The sequence below is a fragment of the Symphalangus syndactylus genome, chromosome 2 (genome assembly GCF_028878055.3).
Source record: "Symphalangus syndactylus isolate Jambi chromosome 2, NHGRI_mSymSyn1-v2.1_pri, whole genome shotgun sequence".
In the NCBI taxonomy this organism is placed as follows: domain Eukaryota; kingdom Metazoa; phylum Chordata; class Mammalia; order Primates; family Hylobatidae; genus Symphalangus; species Symphalangus syndactylus.
This window is the reverse complement of record NC_072424.2, coordinates 11,371,913-11,394,447: the sequence shown is the minus strand read 5'-3', so window position 1 is coordinate 11,394,447 and position 22,535 is coordinate 11,371,913. Positions and strand designations below refer to the sequence as shown.

The 22,535-nt window shown below is 42.8% G+C and overlaps 1 protein-coding gene across 10 annotated transcripts in view; it reads left to right on the top strand.

The window, feature by feature from the left end:
• DOCK1 (dedicator of cytokinesis 1) overlaps positions 1-22,535 on the top strand; it is a 556,524-nt gene that overhangs the window by 128,012 nt on the left and 405,977 nt on the right. For all 10 annotated transcript variants that reach the window (XM_055245699.2, XM_055245682.2, XM_055245663.2 and 7 more), the window contains 4 exons: positions 4,908-5,005; positions 9,773-9,862; positions 10,226-10,326; positions 19,745-19,879. In XM_055245699.2, the coding sequence (XP_055101674.2) occupies positions 4,908-5,005; positions 9,773-9,862; positions 10,226-10,326; positions 19,745-19,879 (424 nt within the window). The remainder of the gene's footprint in view (positions 1-4,907; positions 5,006-9,772; positions 9,863-10,225; positions 10,327-19,744; positions 19,880-22,535) is intronic.

The following is a 22,535-nucleotide window of genomic DNA, read 5'->3' as shown; positions in this document are numbered from 1 at the left end:
TGGTCTCCCAAAGTGATAGGATTACAGGCACGAGCCACTGTGCCCAGCTGTATTACTCTTAAAGGGAGATAAAGCAATGGATTTACTTCTTAAAATGATTTTTGGCGAAAGGAAGATAGCGTGGCATAAAGGAAAGTGCACAAGATTTGGAGTCAGACCAAAGACCTGGAATCGGACCATAGCCCTGTGTTAACCCTGGCGATGCCCTTGAACAACGGTCTTCTGCACGTTTCTGAGTCTTATCTTCCTTGTCTGTTGATATGGGAATAGTGCCTGCCTCAGAGGGCTTAGTGAGGGTTACATGAACAGCGGGCTGGGAGCTCACCTCCCTCTTTATGTCTTCCCCATTCTCAGCTACTCTCTGAGATAATTACCAGTTATCTTTATTTTTAAAAGCTGGTTTGGATGATACTTTCTAGCCCTCCTCGTGTTGTGGGATAAGGCACCCCCTGCTGATTCCCACACCCTAAAGCTCAGCCCTAATGTGGCAGATCACTCATCCATCAGCTGGTGCCGTGCCCTTGTGCGGGGGTCGGCCGATACTTTGAGTGCCTGCACCACCACCGCTTTGAGTGCCTGCACCACCACTGCTTGCAGCCTCTCCAGTGACATTGCTGTCCAGCCAGGGGTACTTCTTATTCAGAGCACACTGATGTTGTTGCTGTCACTCCGTTTGGAAGAGGCAGAAATCCTACATTTAAAAATTGCATCTTCCAAATGCAGCCGTATCACAGCTGTGCAGAGTGACTTTATGCTCTCTTGAAACAGAGCTTGAAAATCCAATTTTTTCCTCTTAACTGCCTGATAATGGATTTTGATTATTAATATCTGTTGCTGTCATGAATTGTGTCTCTTGGGGATTGTCTGTAAATCATGGCAGTAGTTTTGGATTTGCCCAAGGGACAGTCATCGTTTGGACTTTAATAGGATAAACACAGGACAAAAGTAAAGCCATCGTCTGGAAGTCAGGACATTGTAGTGGAGCGTGCACCGAGTGTGCTGTGTGTTTGGGCATGCGAGCCCTGGGTCAAATGCTTTTGGATCTTTCCGTTTCTGCACTTTGCACTCTGTTGTTCTGGGCTACACTTTCCCACTGCTGGTCTGCTGAGTAAACTGCTTGGTGTGGGAGCAGTAAGTCTCTCAAGTGCCTTAAGCCTATTGGGATAATTTTATATTCCATTTGCATACATGTCTTGAACCATTTATGAAGGGTCCTTGCTTGTGGTTGTGTAGTGGTCTCCATGAGGAAATGCAAAGCCATACCTGGGGGTGGGATCTATGTAGCTGTGAAGTGGGGGAAGGGAGAGAATGCACAGGGAGCCTGCTAGGGTGTGCCCAGGGAACGTGCGGTGTATTAGTCCATGTTCATGCTGCTGATAAAGACATACCTGAGACTGGGCAATTTACAAAAGAGAGAGGTTTAATGGACTTACAGTTCCATGTGACTGGGGATGCTTCACAATTGTGGTGGAAGGCAAGGAGGAGCAAGTCATGTCTTACGTGGATGGCAGCAGGCAGAGAGAGAGAGCTTGTGCAGGGAACTCCTCTTTTTAAAACCATCAGATCTCGTGAGTCTTATTCACTGTCACGAGAACGGCACAGGAAAGACCTGCCCCCATGATTCAATTACCTCCCACCGGGTCCCTCCCACAGCACGTGGGAATTCAAGATAAGATCTGGATGTGGACACAGCCAAACCATATCATGTGGTCAGCAGTGCGGGGCTCAACTTGGGACTTGGTTATGGAAAGGATACTCCCCTGTGACATGTTAGTCTCTGGATGTGGCCTTGATAGCTCCACTCGCCTGACAGATGACAGCATCCAGAGCCTAATTTAACCCAAAGGTGACATTTCCAGGTGGGCCACACTTTAGCATTTCAGTAGGTGCCATGTGTTGCAGAGCTCATGGTGCAGGAAGCCATCATCTCATACTTGGGTCATGTTCCGAAAGCATGCTTGGAAGTCATTACTTGGAACCTGCTCATCCTTCCCCCATTCAAAGCAATGCTCTGAGCTGCAGTTAGGTGATGAGGCCCATCCACAGAATCCTTCTTAACCCTTATGACCCTGGAGAAGGAGACTGTGGACCAGGACATCCCCCTGGGGGGTGGGGTCAGTGGCGATCCCTCCTTTCATCTTCAAGCTCCTTAAGTCGCACCAGCTGCAGAGTAATCCCCTCCCCAGAGTGAGGGAGAGGGCACCCTGCTCTCAGCAGCAGCTGTTGCTGGGCAACAAGGAAATTCCGATGTGATGCCACTCACCAGGACTGATGGGAAGTCTGCCTTTCATTTCTCACCAGCCACGGTTCCCCTTCTCGGGATTGTGGCATGTCAGGTGTGTACAAGATGGAGCTGCCCCAAATGGCATCTAAGCATCCACTCCCACATTCTCATTTGAGGGAATCATTTTTCTGAAACCATGATTTGTTCCTGCGAAGCTCCATTACTTTAGGGAAACGCAGTGGCTGAATTATTCATTGAGGTTTGTATTAAACTTCTCTGTCCTCAGCATTATGCTAGATGCTGTGGGGGATATGAAAGAAGTATAAGATGTGATTCCTCTTCTCAATTAACTGACTATATAATTAGAAAGGAGTCATGAATATGGGCCGTGAGTCCCAGTAATAAGGGCCTGGGGTGGGACTCATCTGCCTTGGGCAGCCTCATGGGGGCTGGACAAGCCCTGTTTTCTTCCAACACTCCCTTTGCTCCAAGGTGTTTTACTACTCATCAGCCCATTTGGACTTTGTCTCAAACTTACAATACAGCATGCCACCAACTCTGAATGAAGGGATCCAGATTATTACTGTCTGTTAAGGAAATACTGGTAATTCTTGTGAGATAGAAATCTCCCTTAACCCTAGGACCAAGAGTGTGTCTGGGCAGGATGGAGCCTTTTCCATTACTTCACTTTCACTTAGAAATGAAGACATGTTGGCCAGGTGCAGTGGTTCACACCTATAATCCCAGCACTTTGGGAGGCTGAGGCATGAGGTTCACATGAGCCCAGGAGGTTAAGACCAGCTTGGGCAACATGGCGAGTCCCTATCTCTACTAAAAATTAGCTGTGCGTGGTGGCGTGCACCTGTAGCCCCAGCAACTTGGGAGGCTGTGGTGGGAGGATCGCTTGAGCCTGGGAGTTAGAGGCTGCATTGAGCCGTGGTTGTGCTCCTGCACTCCAGCCTGGATGACAGAGTGAGACCCTGTCTCAAAAAAAAAAAAAAAAAAAAAAAAAATGTAGATTGCTCAATTCGTCATCCTCTCCTGGGATGACTGCTGCCATTTGTGCTTTGGACTAGGCATTCTGCTAAGTGCTTTCTACAGGTCATGTCAGTTAATTCTTACAGCCACCTTGTGAATCAGGCAACACTGTACCCATGGTTCAGATGAGAACACTGAGGTGAAGTTACTTCCCCAGGCCAAGTGGTTGCTGTGTGCTGGTGGTTAAGCCCACACTTGGGCACCTTCCACAGGACCTTTGGGTGCTCCTTTTTTGTCTCCCTATTTTTAACTCTTTCCTTTGTCAGCTGTACTTGTTTTGGAGCTTATTGCGTTCATGCCTTTTGTACAGTTTGATGCTGAAGTTATAATGGATGTCTGTATTTCCTGAATTTCTACCTATAGTCACAATTAGAGTTTTTGTTTTTTTTTCTTCTTCATTATTAACTAGGGTTTTGTTTTTTGATTCTTTATTTTATGGAGACAGCTTCTGTAGCTGAAGTTGATTTTCAAGCATAATGGTAAATTAGATGTACTTTGTTAATGGTATTTTTTCAAGTAATGGGATGTTAATATAACTGCAGGAGAAAATTGGGTAGGCTTATGTACTTTCCTAGAGAGCTTTTGGATCCTGTCTTCTAACCTTAAAGAATATCTTGGGCCAGGCATGGTGGCTCACACCTCTAATCCTAGCACTTTGGGAGGCTGAGGCAGGTGGATCACCTGAGATCAGGAGTTCGAGACCAGCCTGGCCAACGTGGTGAAATCCTGTTTCCACTAAAACTACAAAAAAAAATTAGCTGGGTGTGGTGGTGGGCACCTGTAATCTTAGCTACTTGGGAGGCTGAGGCAGGAGAATCTCTTGAACCCAGGAGGCAGAGGTTGCAGTGAGCTGAGTTTGCACCATTGCACTCCAGCCTGGGCAGCAAGAGCGAAACTCCGTCTCAAGGAAAAAAAAAAAAAAAAAAAGAATATCTTGATGCCTTAAACAAAAACATTTCTGGACACTGTCTTCTTCCACATTGAATCTTTAAAAACCAGTATATTCATTCCTTACTTTTTCTATAAAAAATGCAACAAACCAAAACACAACCATAAGAACCACAAACTTCTGTGGAAGCCCAGACATGGTGAGGGCTGGAAGCTTACTCCTCAGTGCAGGCGTGAACCTCGGTGCAGGCGTGGTCTCAGTTGTCAAGAGCTACTGTAGCTGCGGGGACTCCTAACCTTGCAGGCTCAGTACTTTAATTTGTGTTAGTTATTTTATTTATATTATCTATAAAAAAAATAGCAGCTTGTTCTTGAGCAGGAAAAACAAACCATTTGGTATCCAGTGCCTGGGCAGCACTTTCTGGGTGAGCAGGCGTCTTCAGGCCTTGTGGTGCTCTGAAACTGCCTTCTTGTAGAATGGAAAGACAAGTTCTTTTTCAGTTCCCCAAATGCATTTTTAAAGCTTCTACACAGAAATCATTTCATGGTAAATGTCATTGGGAATAATGAATTCAAACATACTAGGTGTTAAGTATGTTGCTACAAAGGAATGGAATATATAGCAGGTGAATCTTTTAAAATAGGGTTGATTTCTCTGTTCACAAAATTTTATAGAGAACCTCACGTAATGCATGATTCACAGAGACAGAACAGAGTTCTTGCTTGTGAAGAGCTGATTGTCATTTTCTGTTTCCAGTGGACCTTCTGGGGCTCTTGAAGTGGCGCTCCAACACCAGCCTGCTGCAGCAGAACTTGAGGCAGCTGATGAAGGTCGATGGTGGTGAAGTAGTGAAGGTAACGTGGAGCCCAAAGGGACTTTTTGGGTCTTTTTTTTTTTTTTTTTAAATGTATATTAACAGAAATAGGCAGTGACTCCAAAGGTAGTATAGCATTGTGGTTATACTCTCTTTAAAAAATAGTGACATATGGACCAGGCATGGTGGCTCACGCCTGTAATCTCAGCACTTTGGGAGGCCGAGGTGGGCGGATCACCTGAGGTCAGGAGTTCGAGACCAGCCTGTCCAACATGGAGAAACCCCGTCTCTACTAAAAATACAAAATTAGCCAGGCGTGGTGGCGCATGCCTGTAATCCCAGCTACTCGGGAGGCTGAGGCAGGAGAATTGCTTGAACCTGGGAGGTGGAGGTTGCAGTGAGTTGAGATCGCACCATTGCACTCCAGCCTGGGCAACAGGAGCAAAACTCCCTCTCCAAAAAACAAAACAAAAAAATAGTGACATACACCTCTAGGTGCACAGAGTGCTTCTTGGCTTCTGGTTTGGGGTCACTGTCTGGGTTAGCCGTGAAGGGGACTGGCTTTGCAGTCAACCTCATTGGGGGTTCTGTGTCCTCTTCCTATAGGTCCTCGCTGCAGGACTCACAACATACAGTGGCCTCTTTAAGCCTCTCTTTCCCCTGCCGTGAGAAGTGGGGTAACAGTAGTGCCTTCTGCAGGGTTGTTGTGGAGCCTCAGGTCATTTTACTGTTGTCGTGATCCTTGTTACTGCCATCAGCATTTGTACTAGCCCTGGCTTATGACTCCCTGAGATCCTCTTTAAGTGACCAGGAGAGGTCTGTGGTGTGGTAGAAAGATCACGACACTGAGAGACTTGTCTGGGCCGTTTTCTTCCCATGGGACGCTCTGCAGCAGTGTCGGGTATGATTATTTATTCAGACCCTTGTGGCCTCAGCATTTTTATCTATGAGGTAGGGTAGTCAGATTACATGGCCTGAGGTCCCTGGGAGCACTCAGCTTCTGGAATTCTTTATTCTGTAATTGTTTGTGGTTCTGATATTTTCTGCAGTATTAGGCTCTTCTCTGCTCTCAGATACCCCACAATTTGCTGGGGCAACTTTTCCTTGTACGTGAGGAAGCGAATTTCCATTTTTAGTTGGTTCTGTTTTTGGCTATGGGACGATAAGGGGGTCACTGGCATGTGGCATTCTGTAAGCATAGACTCTCCACCAAGGTCTGTGTGTTGCTGCCTCAGTTCCTCACCCTCTAGGAGAGGTGATTGCAGAAAGAGACGACCTTATCTCTGTAAAAATTAATTACTTAAAATGGCCTTAATTAACCAGCAATGTGCTTCACTTCAGTATCAGTTAATTTGGTCGCCCCAGTTTCCTGAATCGTATAACCCTTCAGACGTATCCTCGCAAATCTTAAGATTTTAATCATCTTCTCAGTCCTGGTCTTCTCCCAATGGCTCGGACAATGTTAATTGCATTTTAGACTTCCCTGCGTTCTGTAAATTCCCTAATTCAGATGGAAACTAGGTGAATGCATGAACGTAGTTGAGAAGAATCCAGTTAATGAAATTTTGTCCTCTTTCATTTTGAAGTCCCTGTATCATATTAGGAACGAGTTGTATTTCTGTTGACCGGTTGCCACAGTTACCTGGAAGAACGTAGAATGATCTTGTCCCGTCATTCTCCCCCATTCCCCTTATCTCATAGATTCTCACGTTTGATTATTCATCCCTGGACGTGGCCTTGACACCTTTCCCTTCTTCCTGCGCATGATGGTACCACGCAAGCCTGGGTGACCTGTCCAGCCCTTACCTACCTTGCCTAACTTTGTGCTTTTTCTCTGCTGGCGTGTCTGACATGCACTGTGAGCCTAGAGAGCGGAATTGACTTGAGGCCACGGGGCTGTTAATGGCCAGCCAGGACTTGAGGAATTCCCGCCTGCATGGGGCTCCTTTTGCTGATAGGCATGCTGATAGATTGTGGGTTTGGTTCCATTTATTCAGGACCTCCCTTCTGCATACTGATGACTGATAGGAGAGAGATGGCATTGCTTGATAGATTGAGGAAGGTATTTGTGTATTTAGCAAAAGATGCGCTGTCCCATTAGATGGAAAATGGAAATGGTGACTTTGGTCCCCTTGAACATGGTCTTAGAGAGAGGGTGGGGTGCCAGATGAAGCCCTTTCATGGCTCCGTGTGAAGCCCTCCTTCAGGTGCTCACCCCTGCCCCACTGCAGCTCCGCAGCCCAATACGTGCAGTTCCATCTCCCTGTGGTTCTGTTTCTGTGCCATTGACCATGTCATGTGTCTGGGTGGGACCAGGTGGTCTACTTTAGGGACTTTGCGTGAACCGTGACAAGCCAGGTCCTGCCACCTGGGAGCCTGTTGGCAGGAGAACATTCGGCTGTTAGCAGATGGCATCAAGTTTTGACCTTCGCAAAGAATCTACATTCTAAAAATGATGGGAAATGGTACAAAAGTAACAAAGTGGTGCAGATCCACATAGTTAGGAGTTGATTAATCCCTCGACATCCAGACCAGCATGGCTTTTGATCAGGTTGGTTTTGTTTGCCACTGTTTGCATGTGACATTTTCTGGTGTAAAGTAGGTGATGGCTGGCACAGCCAAGCATGGAGAGGATTTTACTCCTGAAAGGGTCTCCGATCTCATGCTGGGCATGCTGGGCATCCTCTCTCCCGAAGGAGACGGGCGAGGCTTTTGCTGCTGCTGTGGTTCCACAGCACTCCTTTGCGAGCAGGAGTCTGTGGTTTGCTTCTTTAGTGTTGGGGCTATAGCAGTTTGAGATCCTCCATGCCATCCCGAAGGCCCCCTGGGTGTTGAGAAGAGGCTGCACAGTCCAGGAGGAATCTGAACCAAACGCCTGACTCAGCCTTTCCTCTGATGTCCTTGCTATGTGATCACCTCACCCATTTATTTTTATTTTTCTTTAAATTATAGTTTCATTGAGATATAATTCACATACCAAAAAATTCATCGTTTTACTCAGAAGTTTTTAGTGTCTTCACGGAGTTGTACAACTGTTACCACTGTCTAATATCAGAACACTTTCATCATCCCAAAAGAAACCACATAGCTATTAGTAGTCACTTCCTCCTCTCCCTGTAACCACTAATCTGCTTCCTGTCTCGATGAATTTACCCGTTCTGGATATTTTATGTAAATTGAATCATACCCCCTGTGGCCTTTTGTGTCTGGCTTCTCTCACTTAGCGTCGTGTCTTCAAGGTTTATCCGTGCTGTAGTGACTATCAGTGCTTCACGCCTTTTTTTGTTTTGAGATGAAGTTTTGCTCTTGTTGGCCAGGCTGGAGTGCAATGGCACAATCTCAGGATCTTGGCTCACCACAGCCTCCACCTCCCAGGTTCAACTGATTCTCCTGCCTCAGCCTCCTGAGTAGCTGGGATTACAGGTGTGCGCCACCACACCCGGCTAATTTTGTATTTTTAGTAGAGGTGGGGGTTTCTCCATGTTGGTCAAGCTGGTGTTGAACTCCCGACCTCAGGTGATCCGGCCTCCTCAGCCTCCCAAAGTGCTGAGATTACAGGTGTGAGCCACTGCACCTGGCCTGCTTTTATGCCTTTTTATGGCCAATAACATTCCATCACATGGATAGACTGCAGATTGTCTTTCCATTCATTAGTTGACACACATTTGTATTGATTCTGCTTTTTTGGAGATGATGAATAATATTTGTGTACAAGTTACTTTGTGAACATATGTTTCCTTTCTTTTGGAGATATGGCTAGGAATGAAACTGTTGACTCATATGGTAAATCTGTGTTTAACTTTTTGAGGAATTGTCAAACTGTTTTTCATAGCAATTGCACAATTGTACATTTCTACCAGCAGTGTACAAGATCTCCAATTTCTCTGTGTTCTTGCCCACTTCTTATTATTCATCTTAAATTGTAGCCCGGATAGTGGGTGTGAAGTGATATCTCATGACGGTTTCCCTTTGTATATCCCTAATGAGTAATCGTGATAGATCAGTACTTCATCATGTTTATGGCCAGTATTTTGTTGTGTGGCATTCTGCCTCTTTTTGACCTTCTCTTCTAATATGGATCATCACTTCCAACACAGTGATCTTCAGTCCATCTTACATTTCCTGCAGGGGAGGATGGGGTGGGACTTGAAGCTGACTTGTAGTGTGACATGCCTTTGAAGTGTCTTCCTAATTACATGTATGATGCTTTGTCCTTCTTTGCGGTAGTATTTATTTGGTAAATTTTAGTCAACTGTAACTGTAATTTCGACGTTGTTGTTGAATGAAGTAAGCACCTTCTAGTCTCAAAACTGGGATACTGCTTTGTATTCCAGTTTCAGAATCATGATCCTCTTCCATGCCTGGGCACCCTGGTTGGTAGAAGGTCCTTCCCTCCACTCAGCTGGGTCCTGTCCCTGTGTGGTTTCTGCCCATCCACTAGCTGAAGTCCTGTACCCAGTGTGTAGAATGAGTCAGATGCATCTTCCTAGAGTTGCCATTCAGCGCTTTGTCACCAGCCTTATGAAAACTGGGAAGAGGGTTGGAAAGGCCCCCTGGGGGAAGCAGTAGGCCCTCTCCTTGCTTTGACCCTCTCCATTTAACTCTGGTGGCATTTCTTTGTTCTGAATTCACTCATCCAAAATTTTTGTCTCGTGCATCTAGTGGCTGAAAAAGATCCCGAGTGGCTTTATAGGTAGTGCTGGGGGCAAGGTGGGTATTTGGAGTACTGCAGAGATGATAGTTATTCCAGTGTGTGGGGGGAGTCTGGTGGGTTCACATTGTCAACTGACCTTCTGTGTCTATGCAGTTTCTTCAGGACACGTTGGATGCCCTCTTCAACATCATGATGGAGAACTCGGAGAGTGAGACTTTTGACACGTTAGTCTTTGATGCTCTGGTAAGAGAGCTTTCCTTCTCATGTGCTTGGATAACACAGCGTTCCTTCATGCTGCAGCCTCTGAGGCTGGAGTCGGGGGCTGCTTCGTCACAGTGACCTTGAACGCATTTTTAGTTGTAAATCCAATGAAAGATGAATTGAGGTGGCAGATTTTTTTTTCTTTTCTTTCTTTCTTTTTTTTTAATGTAAAACTATAGTTAGGCAAATGTCATTTCTAGGTTAAGAAGAGGTAAACTAGCCACCAACTTCTATCTGAAAATGTTATGGTTCATATCCTAACACAGGGGTACAAATGGTTCTGATGAAGATTATAAAATGGCTTACATTATGTTGCTAATGAAAACATTATTGATTAATTGACAGGTATTTATCATTGGACTGATTGCTGATAGAAAATTTCAGCATTTTAATCCTGTTTTGGAAACTTACATTAAGAAACACTTTAGTGCAACGTTAGCCTACACGTAAGTTCCTACTTTGTTTTAAAACCAATACTTCTTTTTTTGGTATTTGTGTTATTTAGAGTCTTTTTCATCTACTTTTGTCTATGACTGTGTATTTACCCCTGCTCAAAACTCTGAGTTTACTGCTATAATTTTTAGTATTGTTTCCCTCATAACATACCTAAAAACCTTGTTGAAAGAGATACGTGATAAATCATCATAATATTCTGGAATAAATTCTTGTTCTCCTGCACACCTTCCGTTTATCTTTGAAATCTTCACTTTATGTTCAGTGAAACTGAGCTATGGATGTGGAGTGTCTGACACCGTGGCTTCCTTGCGAGCCTTTGATGAATGGATAAATGCATGTGTTCCTGTGTTAAGGAGATTGGTTGTTTAGTGTGAATTAGATGCAGTTTTGTACTTTGCAATGTATCTCCTTGCTCTTTAAAGAGCACCTTCCCTTTTCTTTGACAAGCTTCAGCTGTCACTGTCTTGGATTCCTTCTGTCCACCCCTCTGCCCGTCTGTGCCCCAGAGGTCTAGGAAGACACCAGAGGCTGTGCATGGTGCCTGGGCCAGCTTAGCGGTGTGCATGGTATTGAAGAGCAGAGCCCTGGAGTCTGGAGTCAGGCTGCCTGGGCTTGATGTGCAGCTCTGTCCCTCACAAGCTCTGTGATCTTGGGCAAGTTGCTTAACCTCTCTGTACCTCAGCCTTCTTGTCTGTAATCAGAGCATGATTGTAGGCTTGTGTGGAAATTTTAATAAGTTATTACATGTAGAGTGCTTGGACTAATCCCTGGCACTTAGAAAGCACTAAGCAATTATTGGGTTTCATTATTACTAGATTTATTATGATAACTTACCAGCTCTTTCATGGTGGAATTTATTGGCATTTATTCAAACTTTTTATTGTGTGAGTTACAGCAAAACATAAAGATTTACATAATTTCTTTAAGAACATCCCACTTAGAATCAGTAGAAAGGATTCTTTTTTAGTGTGAGTAAATTTAGTTAAAACTCCCTTCTGTGTCTTCAACATACTTTGCAAAATACCTGTTTTTCCTCCCTGTGTGCAGTCTTGAACTCAGGTCAGAGGACTCTGGCCTCCTGAAGCCAGCTGTTAATATATCCTGGTCCTGCGCCTGGATTCTTTCATGTCTGCCTCGTGTGTGTGTTTACTGTAAGGTGGTGCGTGGACCTCCAGGAAGGCTAAGAGCTGTGAGGTCCTCAAGCCTGCGGAACAAGCTGTGACTAGTTCTTTGCACTTGCTTGCTAATAAACGTTTGTTTAAAACATTTTGTTTGCTGAGTGGAGATGCCTGGTGTGTGGGCATGTCGAGTAGTTCCTTACAGACCGTGAGGAGGGTGCATCGCAGGGCACTTTTCCTGGCTCTTGTGACCAAAACAGGAGCCTGTGGGGTTTGCGGAAGTGGCTTGTGGACTGCAGCAAACGTAGCACGGCCTCCACATGTGCTCATTTTCAAAATTCTGCCTTTTGATTGAAATATGGCCAAACAGCTCTTCTCAGATTAGGCTCCGTGCTTGAATTTCAGAAGATGGGAGGCATGCATCAGCTTAGCACACCGCAGCCACATCTCTTCATTGGCGCCAGCCTTTCCATGCTGTGCTGTTGGGGAAAGAGTGATGCAGCCATTCTCATAGGTGGAGAAAGAAAAATGGGAGACTTTGACGAGTTTCCTAATGAGATAAACAAAAAGTACCATTTTTTCTTTATGCTGTGATGGGACTGAGATAAGAATAGTATCCTCATGGTCGGGCGGAGTGGCTCATGCCTGTAATCCCAGCAGTTTGGAAGGCCGAGGCGGGTGCATCCCATGAGGCCAGGAATTGGAGACCAGTCTGGCCAACACGGCGAAACCCCGTCTCTACTAAAAATGCAAAAATTAGCTGGGCGTGGTGGCAGGCGCCTGTAGTCCGAGCTATTCGGGAGGCTGAGGCAGGAGAATCGCTTGAACCCGGGAGGCGGAGGTTGCAGTGAGCCGAGATGGCGCCATTGCACTCCAGCCTGGGCAACAGATCGACTCTGTCTCAAAAAAAAAAAAAGGATCCTGTCATTCAATCTATGGAATCTGCTGAAAAAGAAGTTTTTATTGTGGAAAATAAGTATTGTTAGCATGTTTTGGTAACCTGGCAACCTCAGGTGGTTCCTCAGAGGCCTGAATTTGCATGTCTCCACCTTGAAATTCCCAAGGAGTCAGTGGTGATTCAGACAGCTCTGAGCACATCATGGAAGGTCGCCTCTGCATTGGTGATATGCTTACAGTATTCTCTGGGCCAGGCGAAATTCCAGTCCTGAGTATTATCCCAGAGCGTCCTTGTCCTCTTCTCCTCTAGAAGGCTTTGGTAGGTACAGGCTTACTTTAGACTCTTGTCCATGTAGCCTCTCTCCTTTGGTAAATGTTGAGATCTTTAGCCCTTCTTCCCAACAACACCAAGAGAAGGAATGAAAGATTTTGGCAACGGGCAGTCCTCTTCAGCACCCTGAGCCGTGTCTGCGGCTCCCCTGCCTGTGTAGTTCATGGATGCTGGAGCCCCACTGGACTGACCAGCACTGGTCCAAGTGAGAAGGAAGGGAGGCATCGGCTTTGGGGTCTGCTCTTCCATAAAACCAGCATGACTGGGCTCCTTTTTGTCCACCCTATGGAGCTGCTGCAGGCTCCTCACTGGCAACTGATGCTCCATCTGCTCCGCCCCCTCTAGCCTGTGCCAAGGGGTTGCTTTTTGCACAGGTATAAGATGGCCTGGCAGATTTTTTATTTATTTTCTTTTTGCTGTATAATTCCAGGTTAAGATTCGTTTGCTGGTTCTAAGTTCTTCTTTTATTTGTTTTCTTTCTTTTTGCTGTCTAATTCCAGGTTAAGATACATTTGTTGGTTCTAAGTCCTTCTCTTTGCAAATCATTATTATTTTTATTTCTTTTTTTAATTGGTTTGAAGAATTCCCAAAATGTGTTCTATATTCCCTGGGATATTAATAGATGTATTAAGAGGTGTGTGGTCCAGTAAGTTTGGGAAAACAAGTGAAACTGAGTGAAGCAGGCTTCATGCCAGGGCGTTGCATGCTGTCCTGTGCAGTGAGCACGACCTGCAGAGGCCTATACGGCAAGGTGCATTTTCCAGCCAATGGAGATGGACACTGTAGCAGGAGGATCTGCAGACCTTGCCTCTTCAGAACAGCAAGCAGGAGTGTGACTCTGAGAGCATCAGGGCTCCCTACTAGAGCTCTGGCGCCTGATCAGTGTTAGAAATGGCTTCACATCAACTCAGTCTCCCAAAAAGCTTTCCAGGCCATGCGTGGTGGCTCACACCTGTAATCCTTGCACTTTGGGAGGCCGAGGTGGGTGGATCATTTGAGGTCAGGAGTTCGATACCAGCCTGGCCAACACGGTGAAACCCCATCCCTACTAAAAAAATAAAAATAAAAAAGCCTTGTGTGGTGGCAGGTGCCTGTAATCACAGCTACTCGGAAGGCTGAGGTAGGAGAATCGCTTGAACCTGTGAGGCAGAGGTTGCAGTGAGCCGAGAGCGTGACACTGCACTCCAACCTGGGCAGAGCGACACTACGTCTCAAAAAAAAAAAAAAAAAAAAAATATTTTCGTTGTGATGTATTGGTAAAATAGTTACTCTTAGCTCATCCATAATTGCAGTGAAGGTTGCTCTTCTGAGTGTCTTATTCCATAACCTGAGTGAGCAGTCTGGCCTTTACTGGCTCACAACTGAACCAGACATGCTGTCAGTACCCCAGCAGATTGCTTTTATGAACATAAAAATCTTTCATGTGGCTTTTAAAAAGCCTCAGTGAATCTTGTTGAATGAGTAAGATGTTGGTGACTGGAGAAGTTTGGGTGGTGGATATTCTTCCTGGTGTTTTACTGGCTGCACACATGGTGCTAGTTTTTGGAGAGTTGTAGTGCAGCTCAATACATTAAAAAATGAAAGTGCGTTGTTGTTAATTTAGTTGTTCTTTTATTATGTGTAAGCTATTGCTTGAGGGTCATCCTTATGAACAAGGATTATTATTTGATGAGCCAGTAATGGTTGAAAGTGTAGAAGTGTGGATGGAATTAAAAATGGCAGATCTTCACTACTGCCTCTATCATTTAAAAATAACACATGCTCAACGGATAAAAAATATTAAAGAAATCTCACATTACCCAAATGTTATAGTGCAGACGATAAAAGTTCCCTTGTATGTAATGCTACATATTGGAGATATCTACTGTGCCAGCATTTATTTTCTATGTTTATATTAACCTTGTTATTAAGATTATGACTAGTATGCCTGCATATTTTACAAAACAGCATTGTTATTTTTGCTTGCTTAAATTTTAAAAACTTTTAAAAATTGTTATAATTTGCATACAACAAAATGCTCATTTTAATTTTGTTTGGACAGTTTTTGTATACCCTTGGAACTACTGCCCAAAACAAGACATAAAACATTGCCATTCCCCAGAAACATCCCTATTAGCCTATCTGAGCCCATTGCACTCCCAGACAAGCAGCCACTCTCTGGTTTCTGTTAGGAATGTGTTTTGCCTGTTCTTAAACTTTATACCAGTGGGGTCATGCACTCGTTTTGTGTCTGGCTTCTTCCCTTCCACATAATTCTCTTGAGATTCATGCATGTTGCTTTGTGCATCATTAAATATTTGATTTTGCTCCTCTCTATTTCTGAGCAGTCTTTTATTGTATGAATATTTCATGATTTGTTTAGGCATTTTCTTGTTGATGGATACATGAATTGTTTCTAGTTTTTGGCTATTCCGAATAAGGCTGCGGTGAATATTCTTGTCCAAGTCTTTGGTGAAGTCTGTTTTTGTTTCCCTTGGATAAGCACCCAGTGGTAGAATTGCCGGGCTAAAGGATACATGTATAGTTTTCTTTGTAAGGTATTGCCAGACAGTTCTCCAAAAGGATTGTATCATATTGCATTCCCAACAGCAATCTGTGAATGTTCCTTTTGCTCTGTATCCTCATCAACATTTAGTATTGTCTGACTTTGTAGCTATTGTACTGGGGGCAAAATTATATCTCTTGGTGATTTTAATTTGCAGTTACTGGATAACTGATGATACTGAGTACCTGTTTATTTTTTTTTGATTTGCCATTTGTGAAATGTCTGTTCAAATCTCTTTTTCATTTTGTATTTTGTTGTCTCTTTATTATTGATGTGTATGGTATGTGTGTGTATGTGTTTGTGTGTTTACACACATAAATATATGTATTTTTTTTGGTCAAACATGATTTTTGAACATTTTCTTCCTGCCTCTGTTTATCCTTTTCTTAATGGTGTCTTTCAATGAGCAGAAATCTTTAATTTTGTTGAAGCCTAAGTCATCATTTAAAAAAACAGATAGGGATTTTCATTTTGTGGCTAAACAATCTTTGCCTAGCCAAAGTCTTAACAATGCCTGCATTATCTAATGTCACAGCACTAGCCTCATGTGGCTATTTAAATAAAATTAAATTAAACATTTACTTCCACAGTTGTGCCAGGTGTGTTTCAAGTGCTGAGCCAGGTTGGACAGCTCAGAAACAGGTTTCAGTCACTGCAGAAAGTTCTGTTGGGCACCACTGTTTCAGAAGCTTTATGCTTTATGCTTTTGACAGAATTCAACATCTGTTTACGATAAAACCTCTTGGCAAACTAGGAATAGACGGGAAGTTCCTTGATCTGATAAAGCTCATCTAAGAAAAGTCATAGCTAACCTTATACATAATGCTGGAACATAGAAAGCTTTTCCTGTAAGTTCAGGAACAAATGTGGATGTCTCTTCTCACCACATCTGTTTATTCTTGTGCTGGAAGTAGTAAAGCAAGAAGAAATAATTGCGGGTATAACAATTGGAAAGAAAAACTATATTTTCACAGTTGATTTTGTATATAAAAAACCCTCCTGAATCTATTTTATAATTTATTTTAAAATAAAGCAAACATAAAAGGAAACTTCAATTGTATATATACACATAATTGAGAGAGGGAATTAAAAGTACAGTAGAATTCCAGTATGGTACAGTACAGTACACTTTATGGTATTGTCAAAAAGTTATAGGCCGGGCATGGTGGCTCACGCCTGTAATCCTAGCACTTTGGGAAGGAGGCCGAAGCGGGTGGATCATTTGAGTTCAGGAGTTTGAGACCAGCCTGACCAACATGGTGAAACCCCATCTCTACTGAAAATACAAAAATTAGCCAAGCGTGGTGGTGGGCACCTGTAATTCCAGGTACTCGGGAGGCTGAGGCAGGAGAATCTCGTGAACTTGGGAGGGAGAGGTTGCAAGGAGCCAAGATCGCGCTACTGCATGCCAGCCTGAGCGATAGAGTGAGACTCTGTCTCAAAAATAAATAAATAAAATAATGGGTAATAAATTTACTGGTAGATGACTGAAAATTGCAAAATTTGCTAAGAGAAATATAAAAAGTAAATAATTTGATAATGTATACCATGTTCATGTATTGAAAAATAAAATATTGCTTGAATGTTTATTTCAAATTATAGTTTGAACACAGTCGCAATGAAAATTCTGTATGCTTTTATGAAAAAATGGACTAGCTAATTTGAAAATTTATACTTTCAAAAAGCCTAAAATACCAAAATAATAGAAGATCAAAATTTCAAGATTTATTATTAAACATCAGTAACCAAGATAGTATGGTATTGGCATAAGGACAGACAAAAAGATCAGAGGAGAGAATATAAAATACAGAACAGATTCACAATAGACCTTTGATTTTGTAACTGCTGTTTTCTTTTGACAGCATAATGACAAAACTGGCCTTTTTTTTTTTTTTTTAAACTATAGTGATAAGGGAGTGCCCACCTAGTGTGTTGAACTGCTGTGCAGTATTTCATTGTAGGGATGTATTACCATTTATTGAACCGGCTGTCAAAGGTTGGGCATTTGCATTGTTTATGTGCTGTCAAAGGTTGGGCATTTGCATTGTTTATGTGTTTTTACTAGTTAGATCATGCAGCAGTGAATATCATTTGATTCATTTGTAATTGTTTCTGTAGGACAGTTACTAGAGTTGGAATTCCTGGTGTCAAAGGATTTGAATATCCTTAATTATAATAGATATTTCCAACAGATATTATAATACGTATTGCCATTTTACCCTCTCAAAAATTTTATGCCCCGCCGGGTGCAGTGGCTCATGCCTGTAATCCCAGCACTTGGGGAGGCTGAGGCGGGTGGATCACGAGGTCAGGAGTTCGAGACCAGCCTGGCCAATATGGTGAAACCTTGTCTCTAGTAAAAATACAAAAATTAGCTGGGCATGGTGGCGCGTGCCTGTAGCTGCGCAGGAGGCTGAGGCAGGAGAATCGCTGGAACCTGGGAGGTGGAGGTTGCAGTGACCTGAGATCGTGCCACTGCACTCCAGCCTGGGCAACAGAGCAAGACTGTGTCTAAAAAAAAAAAAAAAAAAAAGTTTTATGCCCATTTATCCAACAGCAGTGTTATGATACCCCAAAGTTTGTACTAGGCAGAAATTTTATTTATGTTAATTTTCATGTATTTATTAATGAAGTTGATTAATTTCATGTATTTCTAGATTTTTAAAAATTAACCTTCTCACATTCCCTAAAACTTTGAGTAGATCTATTATCATTTGAACTTCTTGTTATTTGTTTGAATTACAGTAAAGTAAAAATCATTTAGTACATTTCCCTTCATCTTCAGCAAGGAATTAAAAAAACCTATCTATGAATTAAACACTGAAAATATTTACGAAGCCATGAATTAATATTAAGCTCCTAATATATAGTTTATTTATACCAACTGTCTGTAATTACTTCTGTAGTAGGATGAAAATTTTACAAATAATTTTAATCAATTTTTGTGTATTCCAAAGTGTGTAAACTTTTTTTTAATCATGGAAAAGGTTTTAAATGTTTTCATATTAGGATGTTACTTGATTTTAGATCCCAATTTATAAATAAATAGACTAAGAGTGTAGTAGTCATTATGTTTTTAAAACTAAATGTTTTTGGGGAATCTTATTAGGAAATGTCAATATTTTAAAATCTTCTTGTGTCCATTGATAATATTCTTACTGTTCTTATATATTGTTTATACTCTTTTCTATAAGGATTTTTACAATATTAATTAAAAATTTAAGACTGCTTCCTATTTGAAAGACCATTTGTAAAATTTTAATTTTCAGTGTAAGAACTCATTTTAGAAAATCAACTAAAATGAATAAAAGTGTCTGAGATGCTTTGCAATAACAAATACTGATTCATGCCTTTAAAAAAATTGTTGTGAAATACACAAAATATAAAATTTACCTAATCATTTTATTTTATTTTATTATTTTTTGAGACAAGGTTTCACTCTTGTCGTCCAGGCTGGAGTGCAGTAGCGTGATCTTGGCTCACTGCAGCCTCTGCTTCCTGGACTCAAGTGATTCTCCTGCTTCAGTCTCTCGAGTAGCTAGGACTACAGCCATATGCCACCCTACCGGGGTAATTTTTGTATTTTTTCTAGAGGCAGGGTTTCACTGTGTTGTCCAGGCTGGTCTCAAACTCCTGAGTTGAAGTGATTCACCTGCCTTGGCCTCCCAAAGTGCTGGGATTCCAGGTGTGAGCAACCGCACCAGGCCCCTACCTAATAGTTTTAAAGTGCAATGTTGAGAAAATCATCACCACTATCCATCAGAGAATATTTTTGGTGTCATGCCTTTTTGAAAAAATTTTTTGTGTCTCTGTTTGTGTAATGAAAATCTCTTCGATTTTATTGTTTAACCTTGGGGAAGCTAGTGTTTTACCTGTGGAAGTCCTGGTTTCCTCATCCATTAAATAGGATAATACTACCTCATAGTGTTGCTGTGAAGGCTAAATTAGATAATGCATTTCACCTGCTTAGAACAACATCTACACTTAGAAAGTGCTTATTAAATGCTCAGCCTTTGCTCTCAGAGATATTTTATCAGGCACATTTACTGATTAGAAAATCAGTAAATCAGTTTTACAGGCCGGGTGTGGTGGCTTACGCCTATAATCCTAACACTTCGGGAGGCCAAGGGCTGGGTGGATTGCCTGAACTCAGGAGTTCGAGACCAGCCTGGGCAAATGGTGATATCCTGTCTCTACTAAAATACAAAAAATTAGCCGGGCGAGGCGGTGTGCGCCTATAATTCCAGCTACTTGGGAGGCTGAGGCAGGAGAATCACTTGAACCCGGAAGGCAGAGGGTGCAGTGAGCCGAGATTGCACCATTGCACTCCAGCCTGGGTGACAGGGTGAAACTGTCACATACAAAAAAAAAAAGAGAAAGAAAACGTTTTACAGATATTCATATACTGATAGATGGAAACCAAATAAAAGTAACCTACTTGTATATTTCCTTAGCAGTTAAGATTTGAGATATTGTCCTTTCCTGAGCTTATTTGTGCGCGTTTGCATTGTGAATAGGAAGCTGACAAAAGTGTTGAAGAACTACGTGGACGGTGCTGAGAAGCCGGGAGTAAACGAGCAGCTGTACAAAGCCATGAAAGCGCTAGAGTCCATCTTCAAGTTCATCGTGCGCTCCAGGATCCTGTTCAATCAGTGCGTACCTATCCCCTGCACGGGCTCTCAGAGGACTGGCAGGAGATCCTTCACTTCTTTCCTTCCCCTTCTCTCGTCCCCTTCTTCTTTCCTTTCTTCTTCCCCCTTTTCTCCCCTTGCTTTCTAGGCTGAGAGAGCACTGTCGATCCTGGGGTGAGCTGCCCACTCTTTCCTTACCTGCCTGGGTCCCTGCCGGTGCTGAGGCGGGAGCCCTGTTCCTGGTCTGAGATGTGTGCCTATGAGTCAAGCCTTGGCTCCTGAAAGCATTGGCGATGGCGCAGGTGCAATCCTGGGCGTCTATCGAGGGCTCAGAAGCCCTTTTCAGGATATCTTTATATGGCAAAAAGTCCCAAAAGAACAACAACAACAAAATAGGCCGGGCGCAGTGGCTCACGCCTGTAATCCCAGCTACTGGGGAGGCTGAGGCAGGAGAATGGCGTGAATCCGGGAGGCGGAGCTTGCAGTGAGCCGAGATCTTGCCACTGCACTCCAGCCTGGGAGACAGAGCGAGACTCCCTCTCAAAAACAAAATAAATAAATAAAAATAAAACAACAATGAAAAGGCAAAACGAAGTGAAATTGCCTCACTTGGGCAGACTCTGGGATTTCCTCCTCCTCTTTTCCTCAGTACAGTGATGTTTCATTTCGGGAGAAGTCTTCCTACCTAGGGTGTTTCCATGAGGAAAGGATACTCAGGTGCTTTAACCTAGTGACAGTTTTCACACACTGTGTGGATGAACTTATGAATGATTTTTGAGCTTTAAAGTAAATCGAAGGGTCAAAGGGGAACAAAAAGAATATAAATATATTTATTACCATTAAACTGTATACTTAAAAATGGTAAAGATGGTGAATTATGTATATGTATATTTTACCTCAATAAAATAAATAAATTGGGGTATTATGGCTTGATTATAGAGAGCCTTAATATTGTATAGATACAAATGCAGGGTAAGAGCTGTGCTAAAATGAGGACTTTCTAACTTGGCCCACGCCTCTTCACTGTATGATTCAAAGAATGTGAAAAGCAAGCGTATTGAGGGTGGGGTGTGGAATTTCACTTCCTCTGCTTGGTTTTTTGGGGGATGGCTATTTTGTGGGTGACCTGCCATGAGTGATGTCAGTGGATGTTGGTGGTTGTACATTGTTATTGTTCTTGTTGTGAGTTCCACACAAAGATGAGATTCATGAACCTGTGTCCCTCTGAATTAGCGAATACATTTGCCTTTGAAAAGCATGGTGCCCTTGTAACCTATTAGCGAGAATAAGGAATTGAAAGTGTGGGCCCACATCAGTGCCTTCACGTTTCCTCCTCACTGTGTTTTCGTTTGTCTGAAGCAGTCGTGTCCAGAAGGACCCAGGAGAAGGGGGAAGAATTCAAAATCTAACGATGTGTCTACCATGATAGTAATAAGGACAAAGCAACAAGTTATTGACTGTGTGTTGACCTATCAAAGTCATAAACAGGGTGGTAACCACTAGTGATGTGTTACTGGTCAGGGACTGGAGTGTGCTTGTCTTCACTCTGGGGTGCCCATGGTTAAAACCACAGTCCTTGTGCTGCCATTTTTGCATACAAGGATGGCATGAGGGCATCATGGTTTTGTCCTTGACTTAGATATTGCACCCTTTTATTTTGCTTATTATGGATATGCATGACCTTTGGTGTGGACTGAAGCTTTCCCTCAAGGGTCTAAGTTGTGATTTATTTTCTCTTTGTTAGGGTGAAGCACAGCATGGTAAGCTAGGTTATGTTTTCTTGTATTTTAATTCTATTTCAGTAAAGTTAATTCTATGAAAATGAACTTCCTGGCCCCCTCTGCCTTGCTCTTATATTTTCCCCACTGATTTTAAATCTCTGATTACGCTAAACCCAAGTCAGTACTAGGGTGGGAGGATGAACTTGAAAGAAGATGTTACAGATTTTGTCGTGTTTTATTTGAAAAATGTTAATTTTGTGCAGTTTGTGATCAATATGACATTGACTCAGGCATTTGATAATCTGCATATTCTTACCCAATAACACTGGACTTTCCCTTTCATTCAGAGGTTTGTAATTAAAATGATCGTGCATTGATAATGGTGTTTCTGCTATAGTAGTAAATGCTGTAGTCTTTTATACAATAATGCTGCTTTAGAAAAGATTGAGTTACCCAGGCTGACCAGTAGCAAATTTCTCTGCCTCTTTCTTTAATCTCTTTCAATTTCAAAATACAAATGGCACAAAATCTTAGATTCATGGTCCATAATTTTTATTTTCATTTGATCAGTCTAATAGTGCTTAGAAATATGATTGGCTGCATGTAATAGAAAAACCCCATTTATGTGACTTAACCATATGGGTTTCACTTTTTTTTTTAGTCACATAACGTGCAGCCTGGACGAAGAGTTCCGAGTTCATGCACCTGCATGAGGACTCAGTGTCCTGATGTCCTTGGCTCCTTTGTTCTCTCTGCCCCACCATCCTTAGTGGGGTCCTTTATCTCCTAATCCTAAGATGGCTCCTGCCCCTCCCAGCATCGGCTGTGCATTCCAGGTGGAGGAGAGGGGAAGGCAAAGGAGAAACAGCTGTGCCAACTATTCTCCTTTGAAAGAGCTTTCCCCCATCCCTAGACAGTCTTGTGTGCTTTCATCTTATTGGCCAGAACCATGTCAC